Source organism: Megascapheus bottae, chromosome 19 (genome assembly GCF_031878675.1).
Source record: "Megascapheus bottae isolate mThoBot1 chromosome 19, mThoBot2.hap1, whole genome shotgun sequence".
Classification (NCBI taxonomy): Eukaryota; Metazoa; Chordata; class Mammalia; order Rodentia; family Geomyidae; genus Megascapheus; species Megascapheus bottae.
Genome location: NC_143527.1, coordinates 39,522,228 through 39,543,890, shown reverse-complemented (window position 1 = coordinate 39,543,890; position 21,663 = coordinate 39,522,228). Strand labels below are relative to the sequence as shown.

Genomic DNA, 21,663 nt, shown 5'->3' with positions numbered 1-21,663 from the left:
TGAGCCTCAGCACCACTTCTGACTTTTCTATGTATGTGGTACCAAGGAATCGAACCCGGGTCTCCATGCATGCTAGGCAAGCACTTTAACCACTAGGCCAAACTCCCGGCCTTATTCAAGTTTTTAAGTACCTTTCCTTGGCCACATCTCTCATTAAGCTTCCCTTTATTTAAAAAAACTACGCAATATGCTTAAAGATAGGAGTTAAAAGTTCCAAAGATTTCTATTTATCATTTTTGTTCCAAGGCATAAATGAGAGAAAATATAGGAGAATGGTATACTAATTCAAAACTATTGAAAAAGTTGTTTCAAATAATGATATAAATAAAATTTAATTCTTAAAACATTAAGTATTCCAGTATTTCCTACAAATGAAACTATTAAGTCAGATGATGATGCTGGCTAATTTAAAGAAACTCGGTATTACTTATCATTTTGTTTTTTCAAACAGGTCATTTAACACAATTTCCTACTTTTATTGTATAGGAAACAACTATTCCTTGTACTTATAACACTCTGTACAACTACTTAATAATAAACAAAAAATAACTATTGTAACATTTGTGCACATTTCTTACCTTGCCTTGACAAGAGTTTATAGGGCCCTTAGCTGTAACACCTCGAATTACACAATTTGGTCCTTTGGTTATTTCTTCATAATGTAAAGATAAACCACTAGAAAAAAAAATTCCTGTTAAACGTCCTCTGAAGTACTTACAAATAGTCTGGAAATGAGCTATTAGCACCTTTAATTCATCTTTCTAAAAAGAAAAAAGGAAGAAAGAAAGTCTTACACATTAAGGAAGGCAACAAAGTAGGTGATAACGCTGGAACTTGAAGAAAAAAATTGAAAAATTTGGGGCCAGGAGTTTGCCTAGTGGTAGAGCGCTTGCCAAGCATGTACTAAGAACCAGATTCTATTCCTTGGTACCATACACATAGAAGAAAGCCAGAAGTGGTGCTGTGGCTCAAGTGACAGGGTTTTAGCCTTGTGGGAAAAAAAACCAAGGGCAGTACTGACTCAGGCCCTGAGCTCAAGCCTAGGACTGGCAAAAAAAACAAACAAACAATGCTATGGACATGGTATTGGAAATATAAATACAACTACATAGACATAAAAATGTATGACTCTATAAACATGTTTTATTGCATAGATTAATATGTATCTATGACATACAAACCTGCAGCCTAATTTTAATTACGTTCTAAAATCTAAGTGCCAGTGATTGTATATAGATTCCTTTCTTGAATACTTGTTTGTTAAATATGTCATTTGAAATATGATGTAAAAATCAATGTTAATAAATTCTTTAATAAAAAAAAATTTTAAGCTATTTTTTTTTGGGGGGGCATGGGTCATAGGGCTTGAACTCAGCCTGGGCGTTCTGCTGGAGCAATATGGCTCAAGGCTGCCAACCTATCCCTGGGCCTGGGCATTGTCCTTGAGCTCTTCAGCCTTGTCAAGGCTACCCTTTGAGCCAAGTCCCACTTCCCATTTTCTAGAGGTTAACTGCAGATAAGAGTCTCAGGTCCTTTTGTGCCCAGGCTGGCTATGAATCTTGATCCTCAGATCTCAGCCTCATGAGTACCTAGGATTACAGGAGTGACCACAACAGCCGAGTATTCTGAGTATTTTTTGGTGATAAGGGGGCTTGAACTTAAAGCCTTGTACTAGCTAGGCAGGCTTTCTACAACATCATTTCTCTATTTATATCCTTTCTCTACTTAATTTTGAGATAGGCTATCATTATTTGCCCAGGCCAACTTGAACCTACCCCTATGCTCCTACTTCCTATTCTAGCTCAAATGACAGGTACGCACCACCACACCCATCTTTTTCAGCTGAAATGGGTTCTGGTGAGCTTTTATTGCCCAAGCTGGACTGGACCCAAACCTCTTCTAATCTCAGCCTCCCATCCAGCTGGGATGACAAGCACATACCACTGACTGTACCAAGCTATTGTTTAAGAGAGAAATTCGTAAACTTTTTGCCTGTGCTGACCTAAACCATGATCATCCTAGCGTCCACCTCTACCCTGAATTGCTACAATTACAGGTATAAGCCAGGGGTGCCTAGCAGGAATAGTTTTATAACTAAATATTCACAGCCATGCATCTCATTAGGCTGGCTATGAGCTACCAGAGGGGAGTTATCTGTTTTCACTTTGCTAGCTCTCAGGTGCCTGCAATAGACAGATGACAGACAGACAGACAGACAGACAGACAGAGCAAACAAACAATTCCACCACAAAGAAAAGAGTGAAGAGGAAATAAAAGATACACACAGCATGCATTAAAAACTGTAGATCTACAGCACTGTAAATACACCAAACCAAATTAGGCAGTCAATGTAAAAATTTCAGAAGAAATATGTTATTTTTTATGACTTATGGACAACTTCTCCGAAGCACCACAGAACAGAACAATGACAAACACTGAAAATCCTCCATGACATCACAGGACATGCTATTAACTTTCTCAAATCTTTTTCTTAATGTAAATCAATCACATTCTACAAAGTAAATTTTAATGACTGAAATCTCAATGGCAAATATAAACTTTATTGTTTATGCCTTTTTGAAGCAACAAAAAGAACTACAATATCATTAAGTGGCTCTAACTCTCAGGAAACAGTAGCAGCTAATAGCAGCAGCTACCAGGACATCATATCATAGTTGCAAAAGGAATGATGTGAAGACCTAAATGACTTCAAATGTTAATGTAGTCAAAAGATAACCTTCACTGTAACAATTTTATTATAGTTGCAGAGAACAATGGAGGGCTAAATAAACCCCCGAATACCTTAACATTCAGTAAACACTTAAAAATGTCTATAATGCAGTTCTCATCACACATGCATAAACATAACTGGACATCAGCTGCTTAGCAAATACTAAAAGGTAAATACAAACTAGCTTTTCAAATTACCTTGCTTCAAGAACTGGCTTAATATTAGTTATTAGTTGGCTAGTGTGACCAAATTCATCCTGAAACTCCAAAGGGATATTGAAGGGAACTCCAACACGGAAAGGAAGATCCAGAAGACCAAAAGAAAATTTCTCTGGCTTGCCCTCTTTAACAAAAACAAACAAAAAAAACATAAAACAATTTTGTCAGAAAACTCACAAGCCATCAGAAACAGACCCATTCATGTATTGGAAAGATGGCATATTAAATTTGTTTAAACATTAAGCTATTACTTATCATCCACATGGGAAAGTTAGAACTTTATTTCATACCATACACAAAAGTAAAATTCCAGATGTAAAAATATTGATGTTTTTTAAACAGTGACTTATTAAAGCAGTAATATTTATCACAACAAAGAACTTCTAGGCAAAACAAAACAAAACAGTACTCTGAAAGGATATGCTAAGTTTGAAAGGGAAAGAAGTGATCATGTGAAAGTAGTTACAGCATATAAAATAAATATTACAATTAAGAACCTTTTACAAACCAGCTATTCATTTCTTTGTTTTTGTTTGTGTGTTTGGGTGAGGGGTTTAAAATTCTCAGGCCTTGAATACACTGAGTTCATGCTCTACCACTGAACAATGCTGAAGCCCTAAAGTAGGTGCCAGGAGTGTGGCCTAGTGGTAGAGTGCTTGCCTAGCATGCATGAAACCATGGGTTCAATCCCATGGTTAGAAGTAGTGCTGAGGCTAAAGTGGCAGAATTCTAGCCTTGAGAAAGCCCAAGGACATTGCTCAGACGCTGAGTTCAAGCCCCAGGACTGGCCAAAACACAAAAGCAAGATATTCTAAGAGAGTAATCTCAGTTGGCTAAGGATGTGGCTTGGTGGCAGAATTCTTGCCTAGCATGCATGAAGCCCTGGGTTCAATTCCTCAACACCAAATGAACAGAAAAGGTCAAAAGTAGCTCTGTGGCTCAAGTGGCAGTGCCCATGCCCTGAGTTCAAGCCCCAGGACTGGCCAAAAATAACACCAAAAAACCCCCACAAAAAGCAGTACTCTCAGCCTTGACATGTGGCTCAAGTGATCTACATCAATCATTAGACCCGGAGTGCTAACCCCATTACCACGGAAAAAAAGAAAATTAAAAAAAAAAACTCAAAGTCTAGTTTGGTAATTTTTGGCCATTCCTGGTAACTTACAAGAAACACTGCTGGGCAACAATGGCTCACACCTATAATTCTAGCTAGGCTGAAATCAGGATCACATACCAAAGCTTCTGAAACTCTTATCTCCAGTTAATCACCAGAAAATCAGAAGTGGTCCTCTGGCTCAAAGTGGCTAGTCTTGTACTGAATAGCTCTGGGACAGAGCCCAGGCTCAGCGTTCAAGCCCCACAAAAGATAAGAAACAACAAAAAGAAATGCAGAAGTGGTATTGTGGCTTACGTGGTAGGGTGTTTCCCTACAATGCATGAGGCCCTGGGTTCAGTTCCTTGGTACCACATAAAAACAAAGTCATTAAATAAGTTAAAAAAAAATAATGTATGGGGCCAAGAGTTTGGCTTAAAGTGCTTGCCTAGCTGCTGGAAGTGTTCATATGGCTCAAGTGGCAGAGTGTTAGCTTTGAGGAAAAAAGACAAAGGACAGTGTTCAGGCCCTGATTTCAAGCCCCAGGATAAGAAAGGAAGAAAGAAAAGAGGGAGGGAGGGTGGGAGGTAGGTCAGTAGAATATAATTTGAAAGTTGAAGAGCCTAAGGAAAATTAACTTAGCATACAAACTTGAGAGGCACAAACTTGGAATAATAACAAAGTTGAGACCCTATCTGAATCATATTACAGGACTCCCAAAAGTCAAAAGACTAGTTCTATCAAGCTGTAGGAATACTGGAAATAAAACCACAAGATTTGTTAAATTCTCAAAAATGCTTACAGCTGGGCTGGGAGTTTGGCCTAGTGGTAGAGTGCTTGCCTAGCAAGCACGAAGACCCGGGTTCGATTCTTTGGTACCACATACTTAGAAAAAGCCAGAAGTGGTGCTGAGGCTCAAGTGATAGAGCTCTAGCCTTGAGAAAAATCCAAGAACAGTCCTCGGGCCCTGAGCTTAAGCCCAGGACTGGAAAAAAAAAAATGCTTACAGCTGCACTGGGTGGTTCACAGCTGTAATCCTAGCTACTCAGAAGGCTAAGATCTCATGGCTGGGCAAAAAAAGTCTGAGACTGTTTATGTCCAATAAACAAAAAAGCTGCAAGTAGTACTGTGATTCAAGTAGTAGACAGAGCACGAGCCTTAAGCAAAAGAAGCTCAGAGACAGCACCCAGGCCCAGAGTTCAACCCAGCACTGGCAAAATATAAAAAATGTTTCCAGCCGAGCACTGGTGAGTTAAGCCTATAATTAATCCTAGCTACTTAAGTTGGAAGCCAGCCCTGATAGGAAAGTCCATGACACTCTTATTCCCAATTATTCACAGAAATAGCCAGAAGTGGCACTATAGCACAAGTATGGCTCAAGTAGTAGAGCACTAGCCTTGAGAAAGCTCAAAGACAGTGCTCAGACCGAGATCAAGCTCCAGGACTGGCAAAAAAATAAAAAATAAAACAAAAATAAGAAGGAATGTATTTGAATTTTTGGAAACTTTAGCTATGCTGTCAACTTTGGAAAAAAGTATCCCAGTTTACCGTGTTGAGTTGGCATTGTACAGAAATTAATAGCCATACTGGTCTAGAAACGTTAAACTTAATTTTTTTTCATTTGTACAGGGGTAAACACACTATTAAATATGTAAGGTCTTATCTATGTGGGTTTGATTACAGAAACTAATATTCTCTAAATAAATTTAAAAAAATAAGAAGGAATGTGATTCTAAAGTAGATGTAAAAATCATTTAATAATTAAAATGGAAAGGAAGTATCATTTATTATCCATCTTATGACCTTTGATGAAACTTTTAGTATAGGCAATCATGTTAGCATTTTGCTTACCTTTAACAGAAAACTTAATTGCTTTAGATGGGAGTGGTCTTCCTGCATAGGTGTCTGCATTGCTTTCATTCAATACAACTTGTAATTTCAATGTGTAATTTCCCAGCTTTTGGATATTTTCTAGATAAATGACAAACTGAAACAAGTCAGTACAATTCTACCTTAAATATAATTTGTTTTAGTAACGTAAGACTCCACTGGTCTGAACTGGTGAACTCAAATGATCATCCTTATCAGCTTCCTGAACAGCTTGTACTACCATGCTCAGCATTACTGATACTGATCATGACAGAACAAATCCATGATCTCATACATGGTAAGCAAGCCTCTACACCGAAATACAGCCCCAGCCTCCAATATATTTTTTTTAATATGCAGAATAACTCACCCATTTTTTTAAACCAGTAAGGCCATTTTCCTCCATGTTGACTGATATGTGAAATGATTTCTTTATTCCCACTTGGAGCTAAATTAAAGAAAATAGAAATACTGCCTTGAGAAACTGAGCACAAAATCTAAAGGCAAGATGTCACATTGTTTCAAAAGATCTTACAGTACCCTATTCAAGTGAATAATAATCACTAAAGTTTACTCATTCAGCTCATTAAAATTTCTTTCTTTCAAATCTTATCAGGGCTTGGGCACTGTCTCTATGCTTCTTTTGCTCAAGACTAGCACTCTACCACTTGGGCCACAATGTCACTACTGAGTAACTACTCAGAAGATACTTGAACGTCAAGGCAAGTTTTCTTGCCTGAGCTGCCTTCAAACCACGAAGCAATCCTTAAATTTGAGCCTCCTGAGTAGCTAGGATTATAGACATGAGCCACCAATACCTGGCAAAAAAGGGAGCATAGCCTAGTGGTAGAATGTTTGCCTAGCATGCACCAAGCCCTGGGTTTAATCCCTCAGTACCACATACACCAAAAAAAACAAAAAACAACAACAACAAAAAAACAGAAGTGCAGTTGTGACCCAAGTAGTAGAGTGCTAGCCTCGAGAAAGCCCTAGAACAATGCCCAGGCCCTGAGTTCAAGCTCCACGACTAGAAAAAAAAAAAAAAATTAAGGGTTTCTGCATAGCAAAACAATCACTAGAACCAAGAGCAAGCACACAGAATGGAGGTTGGGGGGAGAGAATGTTTCCACAAGAAGAAACACAAATAGCTAACACACACATGAAGAAATATTCTAGGGCCAGAGTGTAGCCTACTGGTAGAGTGCTTGCCTAGTATACATGAAGCCCTGGGTTCGATTTTTTGGTATCATATACATAGAAAAAGCTGTTATGGCTCAAGGAGTAGAGCACTAGCCTTGAGAAAGTTCAAGGACAGTGCTCAGGTCCTGAGTTCAAGCACCAGGACTGGCAAAAAGAAAAAAATACACATGCATGTGTATGTGTGCACTATCCTTCGTGAAAAAGAAAATACAAATCAAAAGTACACTAAAAGTCTATATCATTTCAGTTCTAACATTCTCATTTCAGAACCAGTGAGAAAACAAAAAAATAAATGCTTGAGAGGGTTCCTTAGACAGTAGAAATGTAAACTAGTACAGTTTGTCAACATCAATATGGAAGGATAAGTGTTCCTCAAAAGCATGAAAATAAACCTTTCTTATTACCCTGCTGTACAACTACTGGAATACATCCAAAGGAGAGTAATATACCATAAAGACACATGCACATTCTGTTTATTCCAACACTATTCACAAAACCCATGGAATCAACCAGGATAAAGATATCAACAGTGGATAAAGATACGGTCTATGCATGCATACACAAACATACACTCATATATACACATATACCCACATACAATACTATTGAGTATTATAGAGCTATAAAGAAATACGAAGTCATATCATGTTAAGGAAAACAGACGCAACTTGAGGACACCAAACTAAGATAAGACAAGCTCAAAAAAATCCCAATCGTATGCTTTCACTCATATGTGAAAGCTAGACCTAAAAGATATACATACCCACGGGCATACACATATGTTTATATATCCATATACATGTTTACTTGTATATGAATACGAATCAATCTAAGAGACTTCTCAGGAAGAGGAGAGGGGAGAAAGGAGATAACTTTGTAGTATCCAGGAGGAAAAAGGGGTAAGGAAAGTGGACTGGTGCTGTACACACTGTAAGTAAATGTTTCTTTGAATTTTATAAGCCATTCTAGAAATTGTATTTTCTAAGGAGGTGGTCCTGAATTGGGCAGTCTTACAGTAATGTACTCTTAACCAATTATGTCTCTACCTAAAGATCACTTAGTATCAGAATTGAATTAAACTCAGTTAAGATATCCCTGTAGGGGGGTGTGGGGGGGGAGGGAAACGGGTACCAAGACATGTGAAAGGGTATCAATGTATGTGAATTAATGCACCTTCTATCTGGCAAATATCATGTAACCCTTTTACTAATTACAATAAAAAAAAAATATCCCTGTAGGCATCTGATAAGAAATGGAAAACTAGGGCCAGGAGTTTGGCCTAGTGGTTAAAGTGGTTGCCGAGCATGCACAAAGCTAGGGGTTCGAGTCCTTGGTACCAGGTACATACAAAAAAAAAAAAAAAAAGCCAGAAGTGGTGCTGAGGCTCAAATGGTAGAGCTCTAGCCTTGAGAAAGTCCAAGGACAGTGCTCAGGCCCTGAGCTCAAGCTCAGGACTGGCAAAAAAAAAAAAAAAAAGAAAGAAAGAAATGGAAAACTAGGCAACACTGGGAGGGAAAAAACAATCAAGACATAATTGATGTCAGAGTTGCTCTCTGTGCAAAAAGTTTGTTTTCCTCTTTAACATTTCAAAGAAATGGAACAGAAATACATGAAACATTCTATGAAACAAGTAGCTGAACTTCCTGGAAGAAAAAAAAGAAAATGACAGACCAGGCATTACTTAACTAGATGGAGGTGAGACGTACTGCCTAGCTACTAAGGAAAAGATGAATGCTTGAGAAGCAGCTAGCAGGGAAAAAAGTTAACTGGGTTAAAGTGGAAGATCTATAATCAAATCTACAAAGGGGAAAGGGTGATGTGGAGAATGAATAGGAACAAAGTACATAATACACATGTACAGCAATAGAATAACAAAACCATTAAAATTGGAAAAGGAAGGAATAAGAGAGAATGAATATGACCTAAATAAATTACATGCATGTCTGGACACACATCATAGGGAAATCCCTCTGTACAATTAATATGCTAATAATAAAAGCTAACCATCCATAAATTTGGTGTCTAAAAGGACACTAAAGATTCAAATTAAGTCTGTACTTACAGTGCAATATAACCTTAAGCTCAACTAGGAGTTTTTTTGATCCTCCATGACTTGTTCCTGGAAGCTTTTGCATCGCTTCCCCCTTTTTGTTCAGTATTTCAATTCTTAATGCACCTATGAGTTCAAAAATAAAAGAGTATTAATTTACACAGAAAGGATATGCTGGGTCTTCACGTTATATTCTAATTTCTTCATTATATTCTAATTTCTTCAGTTTTCTTAAGACAGAATAAAATTTTGCCACCAGAAATCAACATACCAATAGGGGTTCCAGCAGGCCTAATTTCATTAGGCAGTAATTCATCTCCTTCTGGCCAAGTTACTGATAATCTATCAGGGAGCCTATAATGAAACCAGTATATTAATGTTTCATGAACTTTGTTAATTATGGTCTGAAGTACAAATATGACTTACTATAATGTTAAGTTACTGTTGGCATATTTAGAAAGTCCAAAATTAATATTCAGTATAATTAATCAACTATTTTCTAATCTTGACATGGCTACTAAAAAAGAAAAAAAAAAAGATGTAAGTCTTGTGGTAGTACAACTTAAGAACCAGCAATTTCTTGTTTGTTTTACAGTAAGTACATGTTACCTTTGGGACACAGGATAACTCTAAAAAAGTAAAAATAACTGCAATATTAACCATATACCCAGAAGATCACAGAATAAAATTCTGCTTGCTTTTAATTGTGCTGTCCCGCAGCTTGAACTCAAAAGCCTGGGCAATGTTGAGGGTTTTTTTGCTCAAGACAAGTACTCTGGCCAGGCATGGTGGCTCACACCTGTAATCTTAGCTAATCAGGCTGAGATCTAAGGATCTCGGTTCAAAGCCAGGCCAGGGCACTAAGAAGTCTGAGACCCATCTCCAATTAACCACCAGAAAACCAGAAGTGGCATTGTGGCTCAAGGGGTAGGGCAGTAGCCTTGAGCTGAGGAGCTCAGAGTTCAAGTCCCACAACTGGGAGCTGGGGGGAAGTACTCTGTAATCTGATCCATTGGTCTATTACTTTGGTTTCTTGACTAAGTGTCTTACTGTGTAGCCTAGGCTGACCTCAAACTCATCATCACCTATTTCAGCCTTCTAAATTTAATGCTACAATTACAGGTGCACACTTTGACACTCAGTTACTTCTTTGTATCACTAATTTTTACTTTTCAGAAGGTATCAGCAAGCAAGGCATCAGTCACTCATGCCTGTAATCCCAGCTGCTTAGGAAGGCAAGATCTCCTAAAGCCAGTCAAGGCAAGAAAGCCTGTGAAGCACACTCATCTCCAATTAATCATCGAAAACCACAAATGAGGAGCCCGGAGTTTGGCCTAGTGGTTAAAGTGCTTGCCTAGCATGCATGAAGACCCGGGTTCGATTCCTCGGTACCACATATAGAAAAAAGCCAGAAGTGTCCAAGGACAGTGCTCAGGCCCTGAGCTCAAGCTCAGTACCGGCAAAAAAAAAAAAAACACCACAAATGAAGCTGTGTTTCAAGTAGTAGACTTGCATGAAAAAGCTGAAGCACAGTGCCCAGACTCTGATTACACTAAAAGAAAGTACCACCAATTTTTATTTAGCTGTAAGCCAAACTAAATTGTTTTCTTCCAATGCCTTAAAAACCTGATTTCAGAAACAGAATTTCCTTTGCTACAAATGAACGTTTTTTATAGTAAACCATAATAGACCTTAACAAAGCCTTACTATCAAGACATTAACCTCAACATGTCTAGTATCTTAAAACTACAAATATCCTGGCTGGGAGTTTGGCCTAGTGGTTAAAGTGCTTGCCTAGCATGCACAAAGACCCGGGTTCGATTCCTCGGTACCACATACATGCAAAAAAAAGCCGGAAGTGATGCTGAGGCTCAAGTAGTAGAGCTCTAGCCTTGAGAAAGTCCAAGGACAGTGCTCAGGCCCTGAACTCAGGCCCAGGACTGGCAAAAAAAAAAAAAAAAAGAAAAAAAAAACTACAAATATCCTTCCTACCAGAGATGCATGCAAACATACTTAAAAGCACTATAATTTTAATATTTTTAAATTTTTAATATCTTTAAATTTTAATCATGCTTTCAAAATGTTATCTTACCTTGCCATTTCATCTTCCACATATTTTCTAACAATTTTCTCAGCAACTGTCCTATCCAGTTTCGCAATTGGCACAGTTCTTACCTCATCATATAGTGCCTGAGGTTCCTGAATAAATGGATTTACACACACCATTTCAATAAATTTAACTGCAAAACCCTCATATATATGTTTTCTTGCAAAGGCATCTATTTTACCCTAAGGGAGTACCTTTTCTATATACACTTTAAACTCTTCCTCTTATTCTGGGTTTAACCTATGTAATTCAAACAAAACATGATATACGGAAAAATACATCATAGTCATGCTTGAGACAGAATTCTGATTCCAAATATACATTAGGTTGGAGTTCTGCAAGGAAATGTATATTTTATAAAACTACTGTGATACCTAGCAATAATTTATGCACATTTGCAGAGCTTGGATATAAAGATATTAAATTCCACAGATTATTAAAAACACTAAAATTCATGCTGACCTGGTATCCTTAATATGTGGCTATTAGATCCAAACAGTACAAGAAGGAGAACTCAATAGTTACATAGCCAATGCTATGGATATGGTACTGGAAATACAAACACAACTACATAGACATAAAAACTTATGACTCTATGGACATAATATTTTCTTACATAGATTAATATGTATCTATGACATACAAACCCTCAGCCTAATTTTGATTATGTTCTAAAATCTAAGTGCCAGTGATTGTATACAGAGATTCCCTTCTTGAATACTTGTTTGTTAAACATGTCATTTGAAATATGATTTAAAAAATCAATGTTAATAAATTCTTTAATTAAAAAAAATTCATGTTGACCACACTACTTCATTCAATGGGGGAAAAAAATCAAATATAAAAATACTGTGAGCCATGGTATTGGAAATATAAACATAACTACATAGACATAAAAACCTATGACTCTATAGACATGTTTTATTTCATAAATTAATATGTATCTATGATATACAAACCCTTAGCCTAATTTTAATTATGTTCTAAAAAACTAAGTGCCAGTGATTGTATATATAGATTCCCTTCTTGAACACTCATTTGTTAAACATGTCATTTGAAATATGACATAAAAATCAACGTTAATAAATTCTTCAATAAAAAAAATACTGTGAGGGATTTCTCCCTATCTTCCCTAAATGTAAACGGGCTGAACAATCCAATCAAAAGACACAGAACAGCAGACTGGATTAAGAAACAAGACCCATCCATATGTTGCCTCCAAGAGACCCATCTCACTGCCAAAGACAGAAACAAACTCCAAGTGAAAGGATGGAAAAGAATTTTCCACTCCCATGCACCGGGCAAAAAAGCAGAAGTAGCAATCTTAATCTCCAACAAAATTAACTTCTCAGTAAAATAAGTACATAAAGACGGCCACTACATATTAGTAAAGGGTACAATCCATACCCACAATATTAGTTATAAACATTTACTCCCCCAACACGGGAGCACCCAAATTCGTCAAGCAAACTCTCTTAGAATTACAGAAAAAGACAGACTCAAACACAATCATAGTGGGAGACTTCAATACGCCACTCTCACCAAATGACAGGTAAACTCAACAAAACTTAAGCAAAGACACTATAAACTTAAATGACATCATAGCCTAGCTGGGCTTAACAGATCTACACATACAGAGTCTTCCATCCATCGGCGAAACTTTATACATTTTTCTCAGCAGCACATGGAACACACTCCAACACAGATCACATAATAGTTCATATAAAGAACTTAAGCAGATACAAGAGGACTGATATAATCCCATGTATTCTATCTGATCACAGGGAGTCAGACTAGCTCTGAACAATGCAGTAAAAGTAAAAACAAACATTTAAACACTTGGAAGCTGAACAACACACTTCTGAATAACTCCTGGGTTACAAATCAGATCAAAGAAGAAATTCAAAACTTTCTTGAATGTAATGACAATCAAGAGATATCACAAAGGAACTTATAAGACACAGCAAAGGCAGTTCTAGCAGGCAAATTCATCGCACTAGGAGTGCATATTAAAAAAACAGAAGAAGAGCATGTAAATAACCTAAAAAAAGAAATTGAAGCCCCTAGAGGAGCAAGAATAACTTAATTATAAAACAACTAGAAAGACAGAAATAAAAATAAAATCAGAAATATCAGAGATTGAAGTAAGATCCACTCTACACAAAATTAATAAATCAAAAAGTTGGTTCTTTGAAATAGTCAACAAAATTGACAGATCCTTGGCAAGATCAAAAAAAAAGGAGAGGGGAGACTCGAAATAAACAAGATTAGAGACCCCACGGGAACAATCATAACTGATATTCAAGAAATTCAGTCAATTATGAGTAAGTACTACCAGGGCCTATATTCAAAGAAACAAGAAAATCTAGTAGAAATGGATGACTTCTTAAATAAATTTAGGCTACCCACATTGAAAAATGATGAGGTAAACAAATTGAACGAACCAATCTCTTACAATGAAATTGCGGAAGCAATCAGGGAAATTCCAACCAAAAAGAGCCCAGGTCCAGAGGGTTTCACTACGGAATTCTACAAGACATTTAAAGATGAAGTAACACCTGTACTCTTGAAACTCTTCCAAGAAATAGAAGCACAAGGAGCAATACCAAACTCATTTTATGAAGCTAATATTACACTCACCCCTAAACCAGGGAAATACCCAACAAAAAAAACTACAGACCTATCTCTCTAATGAACACAGATGCAAAACTCCTCAATAAAATACTAGCCAACAGAATCCAGAAACAAATTTAAAAAATTATACCCTACAATCAAGTAGGCTTTCATCCCACAGATGCAAGGCTGGTTTAACATTCGCAAATCAATTAATGTAATATATCATATCAATAGAGCTAAGGATAAGAATCGTATGATAAATTCTCTGGACGCGGAAAAGGCATTTGACAAAATACAACATCCATTCATGTTGAAAGTACTAGAAAAAATAGGAATTAAGAGGTACATTCCTTAAAATAATTAAAGCCATACAGCCATACTAAATGGTGAAAGACTGGAACCATTTACCTTAAAATCAGGAACTAGACAGGGATGCCTACTCTCTCCACTTCTCTTCAATATAATGCTGCAACCCTTAGCCAGAGCAATAAGGCAGAGAAGGACATCAAAAGGATCTCACATAGGGAAAGAAGAAATTAAACTATCCCTATTCACATGATTCGCTATGACATGATTCTCTACTTGAGCAACCCAATCAGATCCACTCCCAAATTCCTACAATTAATAAACCATTTTAGCAAAGTGGCAGGATACAAAATGAACCTTCAGAAGTAAGCAGTCTTCTTGTATACCAACAATACATAAACAGAAGGCCAAATCAAGAAAATTATCCCATTTACAATAGCCCCCAAAAGAATAAAATACTTAGGAATTAACTTAACCAAAGATGTAAAGGAATTATTTAATGAAAACTATAAAAGCCTAACAAAAGAAAGAGGACACCAAGAAATGGAAAGGCATCCCACACTCATGGCTAGGGAGAACCAACACAGTTAGTGAAAATGGCCATACTACCAAAATTGATACACAAATTCAATGCAAACCCCATCAAAATCCCAAAGACATTCTTTACTGAAATAAAAGATACAATCTAAAGGTTCATATGGAACAAGAAAAGACCTAGAATAGCCCAAACAATTCTAGGCAAAAAGAGCAATGCAGCAGGTATTACAATACCAGAGTTCAAACTCTACTATAGAGGCATAATAACAAAAACAGCAGGTATTGGCACAAAAACAGACCAGAAGATCGATGGAACAAAAGAACCAGAAATAGAACCACATACCTATAGCCAAAGATATACAGTGGAACAAACACAGCCTATTCAGGCAAAACTGGGCAGCCACATGCAGAAAACTAAAAATTGGCCCTAGCCTTTCGCCATGCACAAGCATTAACTCAAAGTGGATCAAAGACCTCAATGTCAGACCGGAAACCTTGAAATTGCTACATGATAGAGTCGCAGAGACACTGGAACTCATAGGCACAGGCAAAAGATTCCTGAACAGAATCCCAGGGTCACAACAGACTGGAGAGAGACTCAATAAATGGGACTACCTAAAAATAAAAAGTTTCTGTACAGATAAAAACATAGTCGCAAAAGTAGAGAGACAGCCAACCAACTGGGAAAAGATATTCACCAACAATACATCTGACAAATGCTTAATATCCAGTATCTACAGGGAACTCAAGAAACTAATCCCACCCCACACCCCAACCCAACAAACCATTCACTAAATGGGCAAGGGAACTAAAGAGACACTTAACAAAAGAGATTAAAATGGCAGAAACTCATATGAGAAAATGTTTATCATCTATGGTCATAAAGGAAATGCAAATAAAAATAACCCTAAGATACCACCTTACTCCAACAAGAATGGCCAAGATTTTGAAATCAGTCAATGACAGATGCTGGCAGGGTTGTGAAGAAAAAAGAACCTTACTGCACTGCTGGTGGGATTGTAAACTAGTTCAGCCAGTCTGGAAAGCAGTGTGGAGATTTCTTAAAGAACTGAAAATTGACCTTCCCTAGCATCCCGCCATACCATTTCTGGGCATCTATCCTGAACACCATAACCCATGATAAGGACACCTGCTCAGCTATGTTTATCTCTGCACTATTCACAATAGCCAGGTGATGGAAACAATCCAGAAGCCCTACTACAGATGAATCGATACAGAAAATGTGATATATAGAGAGAGAGAGAAAGAAAGAAATACAGATATATACACAGACATACATACAACGGAATTCTACATAGCCAACAGACAAGATAAAATAATGGCATTTACAGGGAAGTGAGTGAATCTAGAACGAATCATGTTGAGTGAGACAAGTCAAGACCAAAGGACAAAAGGCACATGGTATCCTTAATATGTGGCTATTAGATCCAAACAGTACAAGAGGGAGACTCAATAGTTGAATACCCAATGCTATGGATATGGTACTGGAAATACATACACAACTACATAGACATAAAAACTTATGATTTTGTAGACATGTTTTATTACATAGATTAATATGTATCTAATTTTGATTATGTTCTAAAATCTAAGTGCCAGTGACTGTATATAAAGATTCCCTTCTTGAATACTTGTTTGTTAAACACGCCATTTGAAATATGATGTAAAAATCAATGTTAATAAATTCTTTAATTAAAAAAAAATACTGTGAGGGCCGGGAATGGTAGTGGGCTAGCCTAGGAAGCATGAAGCCTTGGGTTCAATTTCCGGGTACCACATACATAGAAAAAGCCAGAAGTAGCACTGTGGCTCAAGTGGCAGAACACTAGCCTTGAGCAAGAAGTGTTCAAGGACAGTGCCCAGGCCCTGAGTTCAAGGTCCAGGAATAGCAAAAAAATAAAAGGACTGTGACTTCTATTCCCATATCTATACAAAAGTGAAACCAAGACAAATACACTATCTTTACTTTTAAGACACTTGCACTTTTCATTACATGCTGTCTTACCATTGCAATTTGAACTTCTCCTCCTGTAGCATATACTTCTCCATCATGATCACCATGAAGAAAAAATCTTACTATGCTTCCATAAAAGAGAGGAAGTGTCTTGGTTGTCTTGACCTGGTAACACAGGTGTTTAAAGGAAAAAAATATCAGTCTTAATATATATTGGAAGAAATTTAGTAATGATTATAGCATATAGCTCTCTTAGGCAAGGTAAAAACCCTCAGCAACTGGCAAAAACCTCTAGTAAATATCAGTAGAATTACTAATAACTATTCTAGTAGACTATAAAATTATATTTTAAAGTCTACTTATTACAAAATTTTTGAAAAATACAGATTTTTATGCAAATGTCTTATGTGTTTACAAAGTTGAGTAACATTTTTATCAAATAAATTAGCTCAAAACTTAATTATGGTATTTGCCTTAACGCTAAGGATACTACTTCTATTACTTTAAGACAAAAAAAAAGGATTTGAAGTGTTTATACTCAATCTACCTCTTCACATTTTCTACATTATTTTCACTCAAATACACAATAGGTTTCAGGATAATTCTTACTGCTGGCCATTTTACTGAATTTGCTTACGTGTATCTATGTTCACCTCAAGTCTTTTATTCAAGCCCACAAATCATTCGACAAAGTGATCCGTGTAACTTTTCACTTGGCTTCAGGGACACTAAACACTTCTAGATTCCATTCTCAGTTTATTCTTTGTCTCCTTTGCCAGCCAGTTCTTTTCATTCTACCCCTTAAGTGTTAGATAAGCTTGAGAACCTGGCTCTTTAGCTGTATTAACTAGTTCTAAATGGAGTCTCATCCAACTTCATAACTTTAAATATATGATATGGCTTCCCACAATAATGAAAATGCTACTCCACTTTTGTAACTATGTATACTCAAGCCTCTCCATTTCTATTTAATTGTAAGCAATCTGACAAGTCAATATGATTACAAAAAATGCATCTTGATCAATGTCACCCCTTCCATCTTTCCCAACACCCTCAATTACTCAGCACCAGTTTTACATATATATGGAAAATGACTATTCACCTCTCTCTAATTCATCTATCTTCCTCCTCCCCTCAATCCTACTGTGGACTGGTCCTGAGCTATTTGTGTTTTGTTCAAGGCCAGTGTTCTACCACTGAGTATAGCATTTCCTCTCTAGGTTAGCTTCAAACTGCAATCCTTAGATCTCAGCCTCCTGGATGATAGGCATGAGCTACAGTTGCCCAGCTTCTGTCTTTTAATATTCACCCTAACCAACTTTTTTTTTTTGGCCAGTCCTGTATACTGAACTCAGGGCCTGTCTTTGGACTTTCTCAAGGCTAGAGCTCTACCACTGGAGCCACAACATTACGTCCACTGTTTTTCTATGAATGTGGTACTGAGGAGTGGTGCTAAGCAAGCACTCTACCATCAGGCCAAACTCCTGACTCCCCTAAACAACTTTTGCCCTAAAAATTTCATTATTTGTTCCTCTTCTTCAGCTATTTGAGTTTATTGGAGATAATCTCACTCAGACTTTTCTGCCCAGGCTGAATTTGAACAGTGACCCTCACATCTTAGCCTGAGTAGCTAGGATTACAGGCATAAACCACCAGTGCTTAGCTTAATAATTAAGACTTTAAATATTCTAATTTATTAATTAAAATCAGTCTTGTCCTTTTTACTCTTTAGTACCACCTTAGGAGCTTAAACATAGCATTGTTTTTGTTATTAAAAATTGTAACACATTCAGTTTCAAATACTACTAAAAATTGAATCCAAAAGCTAAATTACCAGCTGTCCTGCTTTGTATATTTTTCCATCCCATTCTATTGCTGAATATGTTGCCCAGGGGCCTTGTTTTTTAGAGGGAAGATCTGGACGAGTAATTATTCCTTTAAAAAGTGTAAATTTTATCTGTTTGTCATACTTTTCATGACAGTCCTTCAGCCACAAGGCAAATTCTCTGTCAATTTTCATTCTTTGTTCCTGTAAAAAAAAAATAATATTCTATGAAATATAGCTACTATAAAATACACCCTTACATATGTCACTAATTTCCTTTTCTCTTCCATACATTATACCTTCAACCTACAAAAAGAATATCTACTTCAATGGTTTTGTATTCTCTTCTTCTCATATGTTAACAATACATTAATAGAATTTCAGTCTTGTGTTATTTGAGTAAAGCTTAGTTAAAATATTATTCCTCACCTGATCATACAGAGTAATACTTACTGTAGTGAACTCCAAAAAATGAAAAGTTTTTTTTTTCCTTTTTCTTTGTCTTGTTTGTTCACATATAGAGAACTTAAGAAGAGTCACAGAAATGGAAAGAAAATGGTACAAATGCAGCAGTGGAACTCACTAGACACTATGTTGGAAAATGAACTATACAATTTGTGGGAACAAATGGAAAGGAAAAACAAAGCAAGGGAAGGGGTGAAACTGTCCAAAAAGAAATAATTTTATTATTTTCCAGAATTATGTTAACTATAGCCCCTCTATATGTTACCTTTATAGTAACAATAATCACACCCCCACCCCCACCGTGGGTTGTGGGGCTTCAACTCAGCTTAGGCTCTGTCCCTGCATGAGCCTCTCTGTGCTCATGACCAGAGCTCTACCACTTGAGTCACAGCTCCACTTCTGGCTTTTTCTGTGTGTGTTACTGAGGAAATAACATGCTAGGCAAGCATTCTACCAATAAGCCACATTCCCAGCCACAATAAAATAATTTTTAAAGAAAAAAGTATTTTCTAGATTCCTTTTTCTGTATAAATTTAGCTGATTTCCAACAAAACATCACCTAAGGAATGTTTGAAAGCCAGGCATCCATGGCATACATCTAGAAGCCTAGCTACTCAGGAAACTGAAATCTGAAGGGCTGGGATTTTTTCCATGTTTATTTTTTTATTGTCAGGATGATATACAGAGGAGTTACAGTTACATACAATACATAAAGTAGTGAGTACATTTCTTGTAGAACATTGTTCTCTAAGAACAATTTTTCTCAACTTTCCCTCCATCCCTGGCCGCCCAAATTGTAATGTTTATTTTCTACATATTATCTTTTGAGTATCATTGTTGCACTGCATCAGTGGATTAAAGCCAGCCTTACTAGAAAAATCTGGAAGATTTTATTTACCACGAGCTAGCAAAAAGGCCAGACTGGAAACACGTCTAAAGAAGACTACACTGAGCAAGAAACCAAACAAGAACAGGAAGCATGAGATAAGGAAGGAGGGAAGAAAAAAAGCAGAGAGGGAAATGTTTGGTATTATTCTTGGATCCAAGGTCCTAAATACCAGACATCACTATCAACCAAGAAAAGAAATCTATCTTTCAGCAATACAACATTAAACTACAACAAGTGTAGTGTTAAGTATACTAATCACATTCCATTTTTGAAAAAACTATTTGGGGGCTGGGAATGTGGCCTAGTGATAGAGTGCTTGCCTAGCATGTACAAAGCACAGGGTTCAATTCCTCAGTACCATGTGCATAGGAAAAGCCAGAACTGGAGCTGTGATTCAAGTGGTAAAGTGCCCAGGCCTTGAGTTTAAGCCCTAAGACTGGCAAAAAAAAAAAATAAAGAGAAAAAGTATTCATAGCTCTATTTTACCCAGATAATTACCTTTATAATTAGGTGATCACTGTGCAAAGCTTATGAAACAGATTTAACTGTTCATCTATGCCCTTAATTATGTAAAGATGTTTCTTTTTTCCCCTATTTTTTTATTGTAATTACTAGAAGGGTTACATTATATTCACCAGATAGAGGGTGCATTACTTCACATACAGTGATACCCTTTCTCATGTCTTGGTCCCCATTTCTCTCCCCCCAAAGATGTTTCTGAGGCTTCTACTTTTACTATATCCATGTCATAGTACTTACTGAAATGAACTCTAGGAAATGGAAACAACAGACATAAACATAAAATATTATGTAATATTTGATACATTTAAATGCTAAGTATCTAAATCAGGTTAAACTGTTGACCACAGTCTTTAAATAAAAGAACATACGGTATCAGTGAGAACCTATTGTACTAGTATCTTTAGTTAACTTAAAAATACAAAATTTTGGGAGCAAATGATGGTGATATTTAGCAACATGCATTATACTTATAAACAGACTTGCTAAATTAAAAAAACACATTGGTAATTATCAAAATTTAATACTAAAAAGTCATACCTGTCCATTTAAAATCCTTGTAAAAAGGGTATTCTTATCTTTCAATTTCAGCTCAAGATCCATAAACGTAAGTTTATTTGTACTAACTTGAAATTTATCATTAGTGAATAACGCACCAGATATTCGATTGTAGCATTCAATTGGTGCAAGTCCTCTCTTCTTAGGAGGAGTACACCAGTCAAAGCTTGAACAAAATAAAATAGCAGTCAATAAAAAAGATTAAGTAACAAAACAATGCAATTCCATCAAAAGGGAAAGCTTACTCTTCAACTGATGTATATGGTATTAATCGGCCATTCCAAAAACATTCAAAAATAGGTCTTTTCCCTCTTGCTGCTTTATCAATTATGAAACAATCATCATCATCATCTTCATCTTTTAATTCTGTATCAGAAGAATAAGTGAATAAAAGCATTTATTTCTGTAAAATAGGATCAATTTCTACTGAAGAATGAAATAATTGCTTCAGAGAAATGATAGCACAAATTCATGTGAACTCTTCAAATTGCATCCTATAAAAAGCTAAAGTCAGACTAGGAGTGTAGCCTATTGGCAAAGTGCTTGCCCAGCATGCATGAAGCCCTGGGTTTGATTCCTCAGTACCCCAAACAGAAAAAGCCGTAAGTGGTGCTGTGGCTCAAGTGGTAACCTTGAGTGCTAGCCTTGAGAAAGCTCAAGGACAATGCCCATGCTCTGAGTTCAAGCCCCAGGACTGGCCAGAAA

The 21,663-nt window shown here is 36.7% G+C and overlaps 1 protein-coding gene across 4 annotated transcripts in view; it reads right to left on the bottom strand.

Moving 5' to 3' along the window:
- Positions 1 to 21,663, bottom strand: part of Smchd1 (structural maintenance of chromosomes flexible hinge domain containing 1) — a 146,563-nt gene that overhangs the window by 98,692 nt on the left and 26,208 nt on the right. For all 4 annotated transcript variants that reach the window (XR_016538836.1, XM_090353379.1, XM_090353378.1 and 1 more), the window contains exons 11-21: positions 21,204 to 21,324; positions 20,941 to 21,124; positions 18,537 to 18,731; positions 16,754 to 16,867; positions 11,254 to 11,360; positions 9,433 to 9,515; positions 9,174 to 9,287; positions 6,282 to 6,359; positions 5,894 to 6,013; positions 2,929 to 3,073; positions 579 to 675 (exon numbers count right to left, since the gene is read on the bottom strand). Coding sequence is in view for 3 of the 4 variants with exons in the window: in XM_090353379.1 (XP_090209505.1) it covers positions 579 to 675; positions 2,929 to 3,073; positions 5,894 to 6,013; positions 6,282 to 6,359; positions 9,174 to 9,287; positions 9,433 to 9,515; positions 11,254 to 11,360; positions 16,754 to 16,867; positions 18,537 to 18,731; positions 20,941 to 21,124; positions 21,204 to 21,324 (1,358 nt within the window). In the remaining variant the exon portion in view is untranslated. The remainder of the gene's footprint in view (positions 1 to 578; positions 676 to 2,928; positions 3,074 to 5,893; positions 6,014 to 6,281; positions 6,360 to 9,173; positions 9,288 to 9,432; positions 9,516 to 11,253; positions 11,361 to 16,753; positions 16,868 to 18,536; positions 18,732 to 20,940; positions 21,125 to 21,203; positions 21,325 to 21,663) is intronic.